Source organism: Chiloscyllium punctatum, chromosome 2 (genome assembly GCF_047496795.1).
Source record: "Chiloscyllium punctatum isolate Juve2018m chromosome 2, sChiPun1.3, whole genome shotgun sequence".
Classification (NCBI taxonomy): domain Eukaryota; kingdom Metazoa; phylum Chordata; class Chondrichthyes; order Orectolobiformes; family Hemiscylliidae; genus Chiloscyllium; species Chiloscyllium punctatum.
Window position 1 is genome coordinate 115,843,739 of NC_092740.1, and position 19,611 is coordinate 115,863,349.

Consider the following 19,611-nt stretch of genomic DNA (forward strand, 5'->3'; position numbering starts at 1 on the left):
TAGCTTTTGACAGTGCTTATGTCAACTCATGCAAAAGCATGATCCCTACCTATCCAATACTTTTTTCCTTACAGCCCTTATGCCAACTCACTTATTGTCCACTGAGATTAAACGATATGGCAATTAATTTTCTATAACAGACTTCACAATGCAAACTGAATCAGTCCTCAATTGCTGAAGTCCAGTCAACACATTTAAATCCCCTATTAAAACACAAACCTTTGTAGTACGTCGTCCACATCAAAGCAAGTTTATCTTTGATAATTTTTAACCATCAAACATCTAGCTTCAGATCCTGCCCACCATCTTGAAAGATCCCAAGAGACTCCATGACCCTATATGAATCCAGGCCAAAGTGTGGAACAAACTATGAGTAACCTCTATTTTGATTAAGTTAAAGTTTGAGTAACAAGCCCAAAAATTAGATCATTGCATTACGTGAGCTTTGTAGAAGTGACAAAATTGCAGCAACAAGACGGCTAAGTTGGGTTATATATATTTACACAATATTGTACAGTGGTCTGGGTAACAGATGTTGATTTGAAACCCATTCCAAAGTCAAACAAGTCCCCAGACTTTGTACAATCTATTCCCACCTAAAGAGAGTGATAGAGAACTGGATTGGAACAAATGGGATAGAAGTAGAGTTTTTGAGGAGTGTCAAAACAATGGTTTTGGTCTTCATGTTGAAGGTAGTAATGGTTTGCCCATAATTGGCAGTGCAGAAATCATCATAGGGTCGAGAAGGCTAACAAAGATCATCCAGATATCAGGATGCGACAACCCCAGAAATACAGATGATGTCAAGAGAAAAATAATTCAATATTATTGCCTCTGCAGTACAGTGCAGCTCAAATGCATGATAGCATGACGAAGAATCTCCCATAGTTCTGATTTAAAAGTTGAAGCCCCAACAGACTTAAACCTAGGTGTTAGATACAGGGATATTAGTGGGAGTATTAAATAAGCAGTATGTTGGGAAGTGTAGCAGGTGTTCAGAAAGTTGTTCTACGTAACCCAAACTTATAATAACAATCCAAATAATACGGGTTATTTGGGAATTATACTGGGGTGCTTTGGGTAATATACAAAAGCTATTTTGTTCTTTTTCAATTTATAAAAGGAGTGTTTTCAGATTGATGGAATGGTGCCTTCACTATGTGTTTTAAATCTTTGAATTGTTATTATAAGATTGTTTGGATTATTCAATTTTATCTACAGTTATTTTATACTAAACTTCCAATTTATTGTGAAAACAAAATCTGCAGCATCGCACATTTGTTTCAGCAAAAGACCACATTTTTAAAACTAAAACACGAGATATCAAGCCACATTTTTGAATGGAATCTGACTTGTCAGTTAGTAACATCTGTTGACATCAAAACATATGCCTTATTCCTGCTTCTTTTTCTACATTATTGATTCTACTTGAAGCTTGGGATCCCAGTGGATTAAAGAAATGTATATATTTAAAAAGAAGAGGACTCACCACTTATAAACGTGTTTGATGTATTTTCCACCCACAGTAAACCCTTTACTGCTGCCTATTGTCAAAATCTGTCATTTGTCTTCCATAGACAAACTAGAAAGGGGAATATTTTGTTCAGGATCTGTGCTGAAATTCCATTTAAACAACAAATGAGAAATGAATGTTTGATGATCACAGATGCTGTGGTCTTCAGATGGCAACCCATTTAAGTTCAGAGAGAACAACAAAACACTAAAACATCTCTTGACAATTGGTGAGAGGTGGAAGCTGACTATTAACTTCTAAAAGGGTTATAATAAATAATCACAAAAGGAAATGATTGGTGACTGATGGGCAAAAAGCAAAATAGTGCAAAAATTAATCAAATCAAATAAATGAACAGCTCTCTCATTCTGAACTTCTCCCATCTACTTCAAGATACAAAACCTTTCTTTTTGATCAAATTTTTTACCATTTGTCTTTTTCAATATCTCCTTAGTGTGGCTTGGTATCAGCTTATACACTCCTGAAAAGTGCTGTAGGATAGGTAAATACAACTCATTGTAGCAGTTACAAGATTGGATTTTCAAGGCTCATAATTGTTTATCAAAACAAAATGTTGAAACTACTTGGTTTTCTAATTTATTTTGTTATGACACGGGGTACAGACACATAGAAAAGCTCACCTCACCTTGTAATTGGTTAAAGTATAAAAGTGACAAAGAACTACCAAAACCCACTATTTAAAGAAAAAAATAACAATTTATTCTTTAACTCCAAGAAAAGTAGTATTAAACAACAATTATAAACCATCTTTGTCTTAATGATTTATCTATCTCCAGCTTTACAACACTATACTGATCCGATAAAATCCCCAATTGAACTAAAAAAAAATCAAATTTCGAAACCATACAGCTATCAGTCCTCCCTTTGTATTTTCCTCTGTAGATTTTTCTGACTCGTCTTTTCTTCGGTTTTCTGATGCACAAATTTCATATGGACAGGTACCTTTCAGAGACAGGATCTGCAGACAATATGGTGTTCTTTGCCACTCTGGCTAACTGTTCAAAATGTCCAATTTTTATACCTCCAAACAATGGATCATCTCATTGATTTGACGTTGTCAAAACATTAAAATTCAAATTTGATTGGATTTTGGTATCTTGAAGCATAAATTTAAACTGATTGGCCAAATTAGTGTTTGTTGTGTCACATAGCAACTCAGCTCCAGCTACTTGTTTCACAACCAAATGTTACATTTTTAAAATTTTCAACACACTCAGTGCTTGTTAAATCCTTGCCAGCTTTCACTCTCTGAAAGGTACAATACACTCCTACAACTTCATAACACTTTGCACTGTATAAAATTACTAAACAAAACTTAATCAGATTTACTGATGCTGCTATTTATTGTTATGCCCCAAGCTTTTAGTAGTATTCTAGTGGCTCCTACAATCAAGTGAAAATACCTAGAGAAGAGAGAGATCAACAAATTCTGACAAGGCAAAAATATCATATCAGCAAACTCCATGATGAGGGCCCTTGATCAGCCTTTCCAGTTTTCCATCCATGCACATCAATATTTTGTTAATTGTCTGTTTTTTGAAGGAGTTTTGTATGAATATTAGAGTTTTAACTCCTGTCAATGGCTCATTATTGTTAGTCTGCAGCTAGAGATTATTTATTTGTAATTAATAGTTCTTGTTAAGCACAGTAACCTGTTCTATCAACCCGGGTCTAAAAGACAAAAATTGGGAATTCTGTGCACTTTTTCTAAACTCCTGAATTTTTGTGACAACAGCAGAAGTGGCTTGATTTCCAGCATAGTACTCCAGGTTAGTCATAACAATACTTGTACCTTTGAAAGTTATTCCATTTTTACTAGAGTATCCTGAACTATATTCTTAGTCTCGAGCATCACTAGTTCATCCTTATCCTGGATTAAGGCTCTCTCGCTTTCTTCAAAAAGTGCAAACTTTTATTTACACTTAATACTGTATATATGTGGCTGAATACAGCTCTCTGGTACTAGGTCTAACTTCTGCTCCCTTACATACTTCCCTCTGGACTCTTCTCTATCCTGCACTCCTGATGGCCAAGTAGCACCAGCCATGACATCATCATCAGAATATCCCTGTCCATTTCCTGTCCACTCCAGTTCCTATTTTCCTTCCCCCACCCACATGAAAAGCATTTTATGAAGAGATCAGTGCATATTTCTACAGGGGTGATAAGGTATGAAAAATGGAGATTGAATTTTAACATACTCGCATCATTGCACAACCCCATTCTTGAACATTTTGAGATTATTTATTCATCAGCAGTGATATATTTAAAGACTCCATCTGAGTGCAGTTGGAATCATGCTGGTGAGCCACTGCTTAAGCTGCTAACCATGAACTGAATGAGCTGAAATTTACTAACCAAGAGCACTGCTAAAACATCCATAATAGATTTTTGTTGTAGGTCATCCAAGTCCCTGAAACAGACAGCATGGGGATTACAGATGCTTAGCAAACTAGCATTCCAATACGCTTCAGCGATTTGAACAAGTTATGCCTCAAAGCACTGGAGATGTATCACCCACGGAGTTTTCACAAATCTCAGGAGTTAGAAAAGTGGCCTTACAGTAGCATCTGCTCTCAAGATGACGTGCCCATCATAAAGTACTAATCATATCAATCTAGCTCATCCAGGTTGGATATAATTCACATTCCGGATACCAGATTCCTGAAGCGATTGTTCTACTCAGAATATTATATAGGAGATTCCCAGGAGTAGAATACCAACACTTTAGGGATGTCCTTAAAGAATCCCTGAATAAGTCAAACATCTTCTCGATTCATACAAGACTCTGGCCTCTGACTAAAAAGGAGAAGCATACTTGGGAGGTCGTGGAACACACAGAGACTCTTTTGGGAACACGTAGAAGAAAAGTTAAGGGGTCAATGAGAGCTCACAAGCCTCTGTATACCCACCCCTCAACCACCACTTGCCCAACATGCGAGAGAGTCTGCAGATCGAGCATTGAACTTATTGGCCATACCAGAACTCATCGAACTTGAGGGACAGCATAAGAAAACAAAATGTTGGCAGATTGGTCAGATTGTATCTTGCAGTCCATTATTGTAGAATTGAGGAAACTGAAGTACAGGAGGTAGTAACTTAGTGCATCATGTCTGCACTAATTCAGTTACCTATACACTGCTCTCTCTGTCTCATCATGGCAGTTGATAAACTAGGATATATCTGATCAATTACTAGCTTTCCTCCTCCAAGAATAATAACCAGATTTTAAATTTATCGATATAAAGAAGCAAAAGATTATCTTCCAGTTACCGGAATACCTTGTGAAGATATTATTTTTGTGCGTATGACTTTTAGAATCCTTTATTATTGCATAAATTGTGATAGTGATGATGAGCTTATGGTAGAATGAGATCTTATTTAAAAGTGATACTTCAGGCTTTTTATGATGTAACATATTTGGAATCAGTTGCAATAAAGCATAGATCTAATCAAAGTTTTTGTCAATTTCTTCCTCCCAACAAAACTTAAAAATTGCAAAATCTAAACATTGAAAGGAAGATACAATACCACAATCAGCAATTCGGTCAAATGTACATGCAAAGCTAAATTTTGGCTATGACAATCAGTGCATCTTGTAGATGGTACACACTGCTGAATGTTGGTGGTAGAGGCAATGAATGTTTGATCAAATGGGCTGTTTGGTGCTGAATAATGAGAAGCTCTTTGATTTTTGAAAGAGCTGCATTTGATCACAGCCCCAACTTGCACCATGCATATGGTGAATAGGCTTTGGGGACTCAGGAAGTGAGTTACTTGTCACAGCACTCCTAGCCTCTGAAAAGGTTCTTCCCTATTTGTTTACCAAATACTTTAATAAGGTGATGGAAACCATATGAGAGTAGCATGGGTTAGAGGGGCTATCGGGAGTATGAATGAACAAGTGGTGAATCTGAGGGGGTGTGAGAAGCGAGTGGTACAAGAGAACCTAGCAGCACTGTATGCAAATGGGTCAAGATCCCAGGGAGCAAAGGCATGATTTTCAACCAGCCCAGTTCAATGTTCTCCTGCCTCCAAAGGACAGTTGAACTCCATTCTGCTTCCTCCCCCCATAAGAAAATCCGGTCAGGATTAGGGATGACCAGGAGATGCTTAAGAAGGAGCTGGCTCTGCCAATTCATGATTTTTCCCCACTTGACATTCCCATGTTCTGCACAAATGTCTGACCTGCAAGGTCTTCCTGAATCCTGAATAAGATCACACAAAATACCATGGCATCAGAAAGACAGAGGAAATTAGCTTTTCCTGAAAAAAAACTTCTGTCCTTACTACATTTGGATATGAAATTCCAACTTGGTGTCGAAACATCTGTGAAAAGCACTAGGGCAGATCTACTTAGTGTAATATTTCAATCATTATTTATCAGGACTTCTAACACATGACATTCCTTGACCTTATTTTTAGCACGTTGATAAAACATCAAGCATCTTGAATCTAAGTGGCAAGTGCTTGGAAAGTAATAGGGCATTAAAGCAATTCTAATTGAATTCCATGCTATATTGGTCCTTTGCCAAATTTCCTATTACCATCAACTCAAGAGAAGTGAATAGTGGATCTGAACAGAGGTGATATACATGTACAACTGACCATAATGGCCCAGACACCATATAAATTAATGCCAATGCTGGATGTCTAAAATCAAAACAAAAATGCTAACAATGGCCTGACAGCATCTGTGGAGGTAGAAACAACATTCACCCTCTTTCCATAAGTGTTACCAGGCTTTCTGAATATTGCCAACTGTAGATTCACAATTCGTTTTCCAACTTGGTTCCTTCTGTTGCATAATACTTCAGTTTTCTCACATTAGCTGATTTTCTACACATCAGCAGAAAGTTTTCTGCATTGTGAAAGGTAATATGTGGAAGATGTTGTATGTCTAATGTGAGCAGAGGAGAACAGATCAGAGAAAATGCAATGAAGCAGGTGTAAGACACTGCAATAGAGAGTTGTATTCACTAACAGAAAGATAACACACTTGTCAGTAAAGAGTGTGACTATATTGAAGACAGTTTGACAGTCTTACTCCATAGTAAGGACAAACTAAGGATTCTAGAGAACACAAGTGGCAGTCAATAAATAGAACAATACGCAGAGTAAAAATCTATCTGATTCACTAATACCATTTAAGGAAGCAAACTGCCATCCTTACCTTGTCCAATCTAGATGTCATTCCAGAGCCACAGCAACTTGGTTGACTTTTAACTGCCCCTTATGCAATTTGGTATGGGGAACAAATGCTGGCCCTGTCAGTGCTGCTCTTTCTCATGGAGGAATAAAAAAAACCCCAATGGTGAGAGAACCTAGACTTATCCCAGAATGCTCTTAAAGCAATAGCCATGGTATTCACATAAAGTATATTGAACGCTGGTAACTGCCTACTTAAGAAAATGCTGATTTTTTTTTTGTTTGCATGTATTAACTCCTAAGAAACATCTCTAGATTTAACAGTGGTTATGATTGAGGAGAATTAGCTTTGGTCAGTAGAAAGCTCAGTTGTTGTAGCACAATCTGCACAGTCCCCTATTGCAACAAGTATCCCTTACATTCCACCCTACAAACTGATTTTCTTTGTAAAATTTTGAGCTCACAATTTGATAATGATAGCTTTATTACTAATTGAAAATTTACTTGTATTAACCTGGGTGTCATTCGGACATATTTTGAGAAATATGAATAAAAATCATTTGGAAAAATTGTTCAAATTATTGGGATAAGATTTCTACAAAACTCATTGGCTGAAATTTCCTGGAACCAGCAGCAGAGTAATTCTTCACAAACCTGCATTAGTAATACACTTTTTTAAAAGAAACATTGGATGGCTATCAATCTTTATAGTCATCCAATTTGATCAAGATATAATTTAGGTACAAATTTAGTTATGGTTCACAGAAATTCTGCAACTAAAATTTTGCAGGTGAGGAAAATAGTGTCTCATTTATACAAATCAGGGACTGGGGCATGGGTTTAACTCATTTCTTGATTGGAAAATTGAGGTCTTCATTTAAATATTTTAATTGTGGCAGACCTCATTCAGGTTAACAGCACATACCTCCCTGAAGCAATGATCTTCCAGAAACAGACAGTGTTCAAGCATGGTGATGTACAAAAACAGACCTGACCCCTGACAGATAGGACTTGATAGAATTAGACTTAGACAAGACCACAGGTGTTCATGTGGGATTGTATTCATTAAGGGAAGAAAGTGACTTTTTGAAGATAGAATAATTTGCTGCTTTTGATAGCCAATGTCAGAATTGGTGTCAGGTGTACAACAATGGGGAGATGCACATTGAAGATCTTCATACCCCTTCCAACAACATTCGCTGACCCCTCGACATCAGAAGTGCACAACCTACGCAAAAAAACTGAACTTTCACATCCAGCAGATCCGCTTTCTTGGTTTTTATGACAGACAATGCCAAAGACTGGGCTGTTTATATGAAATCTTTACAAACTAATAACTTATCTTCTATGGTGCAGACAGTAAAAGCAGTGAACAGATGATCTATATAGATCCAACTGCCACTAGTCAGATCCCAAATTTTACTGAGGTCGCTGAACTCTTGGGTAGTTCCTTGCTCCAGTGTCTTCATTACATTTGGCTGATTGCACACCATCATATCTCATCAATAGTGAATGGATAACTGGCCTAAATGTGTTATAGTTAAGGTCTGAACTACAAGCATCAGAATTCAAAACTGCTTTAGTGCTGTTGCTTGAAGGCACAATGTTGCCAGGATAACAAAAAAGCTCTCTGCTCTCCATCAAATAGATTATTAACACATCATTCAAGGATCACCGAGGTAAAAACAATGACTGCAGATGCTGGAAACCAGATTCTGGATTAGTGGTGCTGGAAGAGCACAGCAGTTCAAGCAGCATCCAAGGAGCAGCGAAATCGACGTTTTGGGCAAAAGCCCTTCATCAGGAATAAAGGCAGTAAGCCTGAAGTGTGGAGAGATAAGCTAGAGGAGGGTGGGGTGGGGAGAAAGTAGCATAGAGTACAATGGGTGAGTGGGGGAGGGGATGAAGGTGATAGGTCAGGGAGGAGAGGGTGGAGTGGATAGGTGGAAAAGGAGATAGGCAGGTAGGACAAGTCCGGACAAGTCATGGGGACAATGCTGAGCTGGAAGTTTGGAACTAGGGTGAGGTGAGGGAAGGGGAAATGAGGAAACTGTTGAAGTCCACATTGATGCCCTGGGGTTGAAGTGTTCCAAGACGGAAGATGAGGCGTTCTTCCTCCAGGCGTCTGGTGGTGAGGGAGTGGCGGTGAAGGAGGCTCACGACCTCCATGTCCTCGGCAGAGTGGGAGGAAGAGTTGAAATGTTGGGTCACAGGGCGGTGTGGTTGATTGGTGCAGGTGTCCTGGAGATGTTCCCTAAAGCGCTCTGCTAGGAGGCGTCCAGTCTCCCCAATGTAGAGGAGACCACATTGGGAGCAACGGATACAATAAATGATATTAGTGGATGTGCAAGTAAAACTTTGATGGATGTGGAAGGCTCCTTTAGGGCCTTGGATAGAGGTGAGGGAGGTGGTGTGGGTGCAGGTTTTACAGTTCCTGCTGTGGCAGGGGAAAGTGCCAGGTTGGGAGGGTGGGTTGTTTGGGGGCGTAGACCTGACCAGGTAGTCACGGAGGGAACGGTCTTTGCGGAAGGCGGAAAGGGGTGGGGAGGGAATATATATCCCTAGTGGTGGGGTCTTTTTGGAGGTGGCGGAAATGTCGGCGGATGATTTGGTTTATGCGAAGGTTTGTAGGGTGGAAGGTGAGCACCAGGGGCGTTCTGTCCTTGTTACGGTTGGAGGGTTGGGGTCTGAGGGTGGAGGTGCGGGATGTGGACGAGATGCATTGGAAGATCACGTCAGACTTTAACACTCCCTTAGCACTACTCTGTAGGAGCAGATGGATTCTCTAGCCTAGCCTTCCAGTTGGATTTGGAACCATTGTCTTCGGACTCAAAAAAAAATGCAATTTAAAGCATCTGAACAAAGCTAATCTTGAGAATTTCCACCATTAGCAATTTTAAGTGTAAGGAGATTACTCATAGCAATTGACTGTACTATGTGTGATGACAATAAGGTTCAAACACCAACATAATTATTAATTCACAACTCACCACATCAATTATCTGTATTAAGGTCACCCCCAGATCAACTGTGAGTGGCTGCGACTCATTCAGTACAGGACGCTCCAAGCGATTGTAGTTTTTCAGCAAGTCCCGGTAGAGTTTCCTTTGGTATGCACCCTGCTGTGAAACTCCACACAAAAATTGAATACTGTCAATTTTCATTAAATCATATCAATAAGCAGCATCTCAATATATCTAAAATTATTTTCTCAAACGGTTTCAAATGTTTCTTCCGATAGAAAACACATCTTGAAAATTTTGCAAATTACAATTAAACTAAAACATTAATTTACTCATAGCTTTACATATAAAATGTAAAAATCTCAAACTGATTAAATTATGTATCACATATTCACAAATCATAACAATACAAAATAATGCACTATCTGCATGCGTTAAGGAGGAAAGTTCAGTTGTAGTATTCAAAAGAGCATTTAGTATTTATTTGAATGGAAACCATTAGTGAAAATCAAGGAAAAGGCAGGAAAATGGATCTAAATTATCACACTTATTTGGAGAGCCAGTGCAGACACAGTGGGCCGATAGACCGCCTCCTGTGCTATAACAATTTCACAATTCTGTATACAAAATCTCCTTTGCTAAAATCCTGGATAAATGCAACGTAAAATTATCTTCATCAGTAATTCATATTTGCTGGGTTAAGTAAACGGAATATTTGGGGCACTGTTAGGTACAATTCTTCAATCATAACCTCTTGTCAACTCTCTCCACCCATCATGGAAAGTGTTAATCTCAGGGCAGATATACCCCCATTAACAAAGCCTCAAATGGTGGTGCAATTGAAACAGAACATAAAAAGATGCCATTGATCCATCTACGAGCAGAGATCAAAGCTGTGGTACTTCAAAGAAATGCTCTTATTCATAACTTTCAAAGATCTTGAACTAGCTAGACAGAAAAAGGCAAAGATTTTATTGTTAAGCTTTATGCTGAAGCCCTTTTTTTTAAAAATAAGAGAATTAACCCATCAAGAATCTCCTGTGTTCTTATTAATTACTCATTCCATCGAAAATTGTTAAAATTTGAAAAAGGCTGTGAAGATTTTAACTCTGAAACATGGAAAAGACTCAAAGTGACACATCAGTACCAATCATGTTTTAAACATTAGGATTGATCAATATAATAAGAAAATGGGAACTCATTTCAGAATAATGTATTTGTTCAAGTTTCAACAAATGGGTGAGCTGTTTCCTTCACAAAGGTTTGTCAGTTCAACTTTCTGCTTAAATCCCAAGCTGTTCCAAAGGCATAATTCACTGGGTTATGCATTCATGTGCCCCTCAATTAATTTCCATTCATCAGAAACCCTCTGACACCCAAGTTATCACTGCACACTGAAGAATATTCAATTATTCCCACATCGCCACTATGCAACACTGGCTGCCTGGTCTGCAGCAACATTAACCATCTGTCATTGTCATTCTGTAACTGAATGAAGAGTTATGCACCCTCAGGCAAAATAGCTACACTCTACTTGTCACCTTTCTCTTTATAACACATTGCGACTGGGATTTCACCAAGAACTGTTGGCATAAACTCAACATCTTTTAATATGTGGCACATAGACTGAAGCAATTTCCTGGGTTAGTAGATCAATAAAGAGAATGCTTGCTGTAGTTTTTAATTTGAAATGACAGAAATATACAATTTACAGTCTGGGAGGAATATTCAGGCCTTGGCTTCAGTTATTCTAATTCAATTTAACTTCTCTAACCTGCAGAAATACTTTACAGGGAATGAGTTTCTTCTGGTCAATATATCTTACAAAAATAATAACTGTATTCAAAATTAATTGCTTTTAATTTCACTCTGAATACTGACTGGAGAAGTAATCACAATTCCATTTGTAAATCTCACAGCACATAATGTTTCCTTCACATGATGGAACTGTTTGGAAGGACATATAGTGGAGAAGAAACCTGGTGAAGAGGAGGCCTTGGAGATCCTTTTAAATAATAAAATCCTGCTGTTAAGTAAGTGTTGCATTAGGTTCTGAAAAACTCCGTTCTGAAAGACACAATGTTTGAGCAACTTTGCTCAGTCTGCTGTCATCCCTTAGCCTCTAGGTTGAGAATCAGTTAGCTGGACTCTGGCACAGCCCCTCAATGAAGATAGAAGTATCACTTCCCCTCACTAGTGATATAATTTATAGGTATGGAGTCATTGTTATATAGTAAATTACATCTCGTTTCTTAGGGAGAAGAACCTCTCTGCCGATACTTATTCAGGGTCCGTTGTCCATCATAACAGAGATTCCTGAACAGCCATTCAGAATTACACAAGAGGGAGGATTGGCGGCAGTACTGTTCCTCAACCAAAAGCTACCAGTGGTTGTTACCCAGACATGGTGTTTACTACAACATGGAGCTGCATATTTTGTAACCCTTCCCAGGTGTGCTATCAGCAAGTGGGTATACAACATAGACTGAGTGGTTAACCCACCACATTCATGACTACCACCAAGCTCACCTCCATGATGCAGGGGAGGACTATGGAAATACACAATTAAGCAGGAGTTGAGCCGAGATGCCTTTATCACACTGTCCATCCAAAATCCAGTTTGAATGAGCAGGGGTATGGAATTGGGATTCCTGCTCACAAAAGAAATTTAACAAGAGGCCGAGAAGAAAGGGGATATGCTTCAGGGGTGTGTTTGGTGCATTGGGAAACACCTTCCCTGAAGACAGTGTTCACTTTATTTCCCATCTGACTGCTGAAAAACCTATCTATACACACCTGCCCCCCTAAAAACCATTGAAAACACTCTTCAACCCAATATTCCAAACCTACCTTGGGCTTGCCTACCAGCACTCACAACTGAACTCTTGGTGCTGCCAATACTGCTAGGGGTGCCTGCCATTCTGTCTGGTAAGCAGAATGAGATTTGTTCCTAAGTGAGGGGCAAATATCCCACAATTAGTCATTTAGCCCATCTGCAACACCTTATGGCTGTAATTCAGGAGTTGGCTTTGAGCCAACTCGCCTTCTGGAGAGGACAAGCAATCCACTCTCCCACTTGTATAATTTTCGGCCTGTGGCGTCAGTGGTAGGAATCAGTGCCCAATACCACATACTGGCAATGGTAAACATGCGGTGTAAAGTCCAGAAGATACCAACAGAAAAAAAAACACACAGAAGATCCGGGGGAAAATAAGGCTTTGTTTCTGCAAACAAAGTGAGTTAACACTAAAAAACATTTCCGTTTTAAGAAACACTCATCTATTCACTGAACAGATGAAAGTGTTTCAACAGACGTTAAGTCAGCACAGGCAGATGGAGGCTGTAATCACATTGTTGCCGAACTCGGAGGTGAAATGCAAGCTTGAGGGAGAAAAGTGCAAAGCAGCTAAGTGTGTCACAGTCACATTGAGACAGAGATGAGCACACCCTGGTATCAGGATTCCACATAGAATGAACAGACATCACGGATTCTAGCGATTAAATTAGACACAATGGAAAAGAACATAAAACAAATCTAAACACGTTAAAATGCTCGCTGGGAGACTGGAAAACGTGCCAGAAAAACAAACATTGCTGCAGTCATAAATCAGTTTTGGATAAAGTACAGTTGCAAAATTTAAAAATGGGATCATAGCTTTAATTTATATTACGGCTGAAAATATGGAAAACTCTGAACACCACTGGTGCACTGCAGATAGAGGTGAAGGCAAGTAAAGCAGTTCAGAGGCAAGAACTAGCTTTATTTAAAAGAAAAAGAACATGTTAATGGTGAAAAGACACAAATGGACCACTTTGCCATTGAAAAAAAGTGCAAGTCATCCCAAGACCAGAAATACGAAGTTCTCTATTTTGTTCAAAAAGTCAAGATACTTTTAGAAGTGAAAAAGACAGGAATTCCTCAAATTTGGTTCCTGAAACTGGCAAGAAAGTTTTGAACAGAATTTAAATGCTTTGAACTGGTTAAAAGAATGTCAACACATTTATCAGAGGAATACTGTTGCAATACAGCACGTAAAAGGTTCTAAACTACTGTTGAATTTCAGAGTTTCACATGAAAAAAGATTTTGAGTGTAGGAAGCAGTAACTCACTGAAGGAAAATTATAATTTTTCCAATGCAACTTTAAAGAGTTATAAAATTAAAAGTATTTGATAATTTATTTTAACCTAATAAAAGCAAGATTTAAAAAAAACAATTCAACTTCCAGGAGAATCCATGACAATTTTATTAATGACCTCTTCAGGTTAGTTGACACCAGTTACTATGGATGTTAATATGGATAATACTGCAATCACAATGAACAACAGATAGATTGTTATTTGATTTTTGATTTATTTTTGTCAGATCTTTGAGAAGACTTCCTTTGGAGCAGGGTTTCAGGTTGTGCAGATGCAGAAACAAAAGGAGAAAAATGAAATCATAGACAAATCAGGAGAGAAATAGAACAAATGAGCTGGAAGTGGCTTAGCATCATTCTTGGTGAGTTTCATGGAGGGCAGCTCTCTGAACCCTAGCAAGAGTTCATGCACCATCTTCCCAAAGTCACCCCATTAACACTGCAGTCACCACAGTGATATTGTTCACTGTGGTATTGTTCACTGGCAGGACCGCCTACACACCATTTTCAAATGCCTAGTCAAACACTGGCAATCTGCAGCTGCCCTACACAGTCAGTTCTATTGGACTGAGGGTATCTGGCATCCAATACGACCAAAGGAGACCTCCATGTCCAACTTCATCATGGGCATGGATAGGTTACCAACAGTGCCTACCCTGAAATGTTGATAGCTGGAGGAGTTCTGGATGAGCAAGGAAAGTGGAGGTAACTGTTCTTTCATGTTGGCAATTGTCACTCTTTCTTTTCTATCTGGTGAGTAGAAGAACAGAAATTGCTCCCTGAACTGAGGTTACACATTAGTGAGGATATTAATGAGATATTCATTCACGTAAATAGGCTTCTCACCACTCACCATTGAGAATCTCATCCCCCTGTTCAATACTCACCAGGAATTAAGATATTTTCCTCTTGATGGCCGGCAGTGAGGAGCTTCCCACCATATTAATAGATTGGCTGATCAGCGTTTCCCACCTTCACAAGCCTCTTCCTCTGCACTAAAAACCAAATTGCAGAGGCTGGCAACATGCACCTAAATGCTGACATCAGTGAGCCCTAAGAAAGCAAGCTTAAGAGCCATTTGATTCATGCATCCATAGCATTGCAAATGCATCCAGTGGAGATGCAGGAATTGTGTAGCTGTCCTGGTGTGCAAAGTGACCTGGCAAAAATATGCAAATCAAATGTCCATTAACTCCAAAATAAAGTTTTGAAGGATTCAGGTGGTGAGTAAGCTGGTCAGAGAAAAGGCATGATGATATGGTTTTTCAGTATGGAAGTACATGAATGAAGGGTTGAAGAGAATGGTGGTCATGGACAATGCAGGAACCTTGTGCAGCAAGGAGTTGTGTGATGGCCAGCATAGGCATTCAGTGAACTGTAGCAACCAGGTACCCACTCGGTTTTATCTATCGGGTTTTGAGCCGCCTATTTTCTTAGTCAAAAAAAGGGACTTTGGAAACGAACAGGGTGAGATGCAAACGCATCGAAACAAGTTAGTCACTACTTAAATGGGGAAATCAGTTCACCACTTAAGGCTAGAGGAGAAAATTCAGGACATTTTTCTCAATATTGGGAATCAAATTCATTTTCCCCCATTCTCATTTTATCATGGTTCTTGTCAGGAGTGTCACCACCACTCCAGGGAGGAGAAAAACATCCATCTATTGGAAAAATGTAATTACAAACTTTTGAAAATACCATTTATAAGTGACAGTATTGGTGTTGGAATCATTTAGTCTTTTCATATCTACTACAGTGCAAAGATCTAACTTTGAAAAAAGACATTCTATACATGTCAGAAGCACGAACAAGGAAGAATCAGAGAAATCCCGAGGGGAGAAGGGATACCAGAACCTATCCACTTCATATCCAAAATTATTGAGATCACGTGACAAGTGACAAAGTGGTGGCCAAACAGCGAACCAGGTGTCATTTTGGAGTAAAAATGACAAATGACTCACGAACACAAGGGAGCACACAGCTTTGAAAAAAGAATGCTACATCTGTAAAACTGTAGGTTACTTTCAGAAGATGTACTCACACAAAGATTTTAGTGGGATTGAAACATCAGCATTAGAGATGATACCTAAGGCTTCCCTGGAGGAAGTAGATGATTCAAACAATACAAATTTGACAAAACCGGTTTACGTCAATGAACATTTCATTAATTTTAAGGGCAAGTGTCACAGATTGAATACTATGGCTGATGAAACACAAGTTATACCTTACAAAGATGAAGCTACATTGTCTAGTTAACATATTTCTTAAAATTAAAAATGTACAGTACATGCAGGTCTACAACACAAGGGATGTCAAATACACGAGCGTATATAGATTACTTATAAGCAGGAAACCTCATTCTACAGCAAAGACATGCATTTTTTCCTCAAACTCATTCAAACATTTGACAAAATTGAACAGCTCAGAAGATCTTATATTGTTCACAGGAATTGGGAAACTCTACACTGAATAAAGAATCATGTTAAATAAGGGTGCTAAAACACTGTGTCCCTACATACCCAGGAAGATTCTGCATCCCTTACTGAATCAAGTTTGGGAACAACTTGAGGAACTGACCACAAAGGGAATTGTATCCCTGTGACCAAACCAACCAAGTGTAGCTTATGAATGGTACTATAACCAAACCCAAATGTGTCCAATGGAATATATAGTGACCTAACACAATTCAATAAGATAGGAATGAGGGCAATACACAAAGTTAATAGATGGCAAAAACTTGGTGATGGAATATAATGTGGTACAAAAAATGAGGTTATGCACTTGGGCAGAAAGAACAGAGGAGTAAAATATTAATTAAATGGAGAAAGACTACAGAATGTTACAGGACAGAGAGAGTTGTTCGAATTAGAAAATGCAAACATCCACATTCAGTGGGTAGTAGAATAAAGCATAAAATTTTACCACACACACACACACATTAAAAGAATGAGAGAAGACCTGATTAAAGCAGATTGCATTTACTCTATCAATCCCCAGGAATGTGGAGAGGTTGTTTCCCCTTTTGAGAGACTTCAGGGACAGACAACATAATCTCAGAATCAGTGGTCACTTATTCAATACAGTACTGAAGAGGAGTTTCTTCTCTCAGAATCTGTGGGATTCTTTAATAGAGAGAGTTACTGAGATTGGGTCATTAAGAATATTAAAGATTGAGATGCGCAGATTTCTAATCAGTCAGGGAATCACAGGTTATGGGGAAAAGGCAGGAAAGTGGAGTTGGGGATGATCAGACCAGCCATGATCTCTTAACAGCAGAACATACACAACAGTGTGAGGAATGACCTGTTTCAACTTCTATATCATATAGTGTTCAGAGTGGCATGGAAGCAAGCCGTGTGGCCATGGTATCTCATATTGGAACATAATTGTGGTCACTGTTCTTTTTCCCCAGACTATTATTCATCTGCTTCTATGCACAGAACTGCACATATCACCTTTCAACCCTCCCTGTCCATGTCATGCTGCAATGTCCTATAATCTCCTTTATAGCTTGCCTGGCTGTTTCATTTTATGTCACTAACAAACATAGATGTTATTTTTACTGTACTTAAGTCTGAACTGCTCTATTTAAATGACAAACAAGTCCACCCGAACAAACTGCTACGGTCAACTGGAAAAATACCCATTTAATGAAGTCTGCTGCTTTATGACACAGCTGATTAATAGTTTGCAAACATGTGTGATCAGTCATCAAGGATCATAACGAAAACCAATGACAAATGTACTTTAAATAACATGACCCCCACACCCCCCAAAACAAATCTTGCCAGACTAACTTGAGGATTTGACTTTGTAAGCAGATACTTCAGCTTAGCACTCCCACTGCACTTGACTGTTGGATGTGTCAGATTTTGGATGAACCATTATGGGGGTAAAGCCAAGTTAACTATTAAAGCGGTTCATGTTGAAATAGAAGCAAGTGGCACAATTGACAGAAGAACCACAGCTCACTCAATATCCTGCTCAATATTTCACTAATGAACACAATGATAAAATGGACTGTTCAGCTCATCAGTTGTACTGGATCTGACCATCTGTAGGTTGGTTGCCATGTTCATGAGCGTAACAAGAGTAAATAGGCAGAAAACAACAAATGTGGCAATGATGTATCTAAGAGTATGTTGAAGACATGCAGAGTATGTGAGAAATTACTAACAATTACTAATCACTTCCTTCACTGAGTAGGAAACTAGTCCCAGATCAAATGCCTATCTTGAAGCTCATCAATTTTTAAACATCAAGTTGAACAGATGGGCAGCAAAAGTAGGTGTTCAAACTACTGCCACACTAGAAATTCACATCCATGCAAGTCCTTATGCTGAATCTGAAATAGATCCTCTCTAATATTTTCCTGAAGTCAGTCATCAAAGTGCATAAGAAAGCTTACATTTGTATGTAGTGTCTTTAACAGAGTGAAGAATTGAAGAACTTGGCAAGAGAGCAAGTAGACAGAATTTAACCCAAGCCAAAGGTGATTATATTAGATGAGTAAAAGCTCAGCCAACAAGTTAAGTTTTAAGTAGTCTTGAAGGACGAGAGAGTTGAACAAGCAAAGCATTTGGGGAACAAATACCAAAACTTACAGCCCAGGAGGCTGAGAACTCAACCAATGACTTTATATTTCACACACACAATGCTATCATCTGTGGTCTAAATCATTTCTGGACATCCGCCTTGAAGTACTATGTTTACTTTCATTTCATAAGACTGAAGTGATTTCCCAGTTCAAACTCAAGGACAATCTGATTCAAACATCAATTTTACAGCGATGAAATGAATAAAGATTTCAATTTCATTCTTGTGTTTTGAGGCAAGATGTATGGTTCTCATACCAATTACACCTGAGGCACATTATTGATGTTGGTAAGAGTGTCTTACCAGCCATCTTTATAGAATCATAAAAAAAAACACAAGTGCACAACAAAACTATCAGTCAGCAGCAGCATCCACAAAACATTACCTAGTTGCTCAAATAATTTTGAAATGCTAAAAATCTTAAATTCATTTCCAGAGCTTGAGTCTGGCACATAAGACAAATATTTGACTTGTGGATTTGATTGGGGGGCGGAGAGAGAAAGAGATTAGATAATGGAGTGGTCACAGTAATTTGTCCATGAAGGGTGGAAGTCTCATATCTGGAATCAAGAGGTGACAGAAGTCAACATAATTAATTAATTTTTTTTCAAAACATTTTAGATGGGGTATAAAACTAGGAATCACACCAGAAAGGCCTTGCCCCTATTGGAGGGTTCAATTAAAATTAGTACTTAACAATTTAGATATTACCTTCGATGGTTTAGAAAGAACTCTGCCTCAACATTTCTGCTGAAGCCAAAATCTCAAATATTGTGAAATACAATCCATAGCCACTAATTATTGCTGGATTGGAGTTTACCACCTTCTTGAGATTAGCCTCATTTTAGTATTGATAGTATGCTTCTGTTTAGAACGAATATCACTGCATTCAGAAGCAAGCATTCCATTACTTAATGGGAGGGCAAAAAAAAATCAATTCTATTGTTGGATGGCTCAGAGTTTTCCAGGACAGCAGTGAAACAACCTGTCAGATCAAGAGAGGTGAGGGAGGAAATGTGAACAGAAAATATCCAAGGAGAGAAAACAGGAAAGCCAAATCATAGAACTATCCAATGCCAGACGACTGATAATAATACAGCCATTTGTGAATCTCCTCATGAGGAGGTAAAATAATTAAACCAATGAAAGAATTACTTGAAGAATGTCAGAACTGTTGCAGCACAGGAGGGCATTCAACCCTTCAAGTCCTCCTGATTCTCCGCGAGAGTAATT

General features: G+C 38.6%; 1 protein-coding gene across 1 annotated transcript in view; it reads right to left on the reverse strand.

The window, feature by feature from the left end:
- chrna8 (cholinergic receptor, nicotinic, alpha 8) overlaps positions 1-19,611 on the reverse strand; it is a 213,734-nt gene that overhangs the window by 152,577 nt on the left and 41,546 nt on the right. Inside the window, exon 2 of the mRNA XM_072587536.1 lies at positions 9,673-9,812. Coding sequence (XP_072443637.1) covers positions 9,673-9,812 — 140 coding nt within the window. The remainder of the gene's footprint in view (positions 1-9,672; positions 9,813-19,611) is intronic.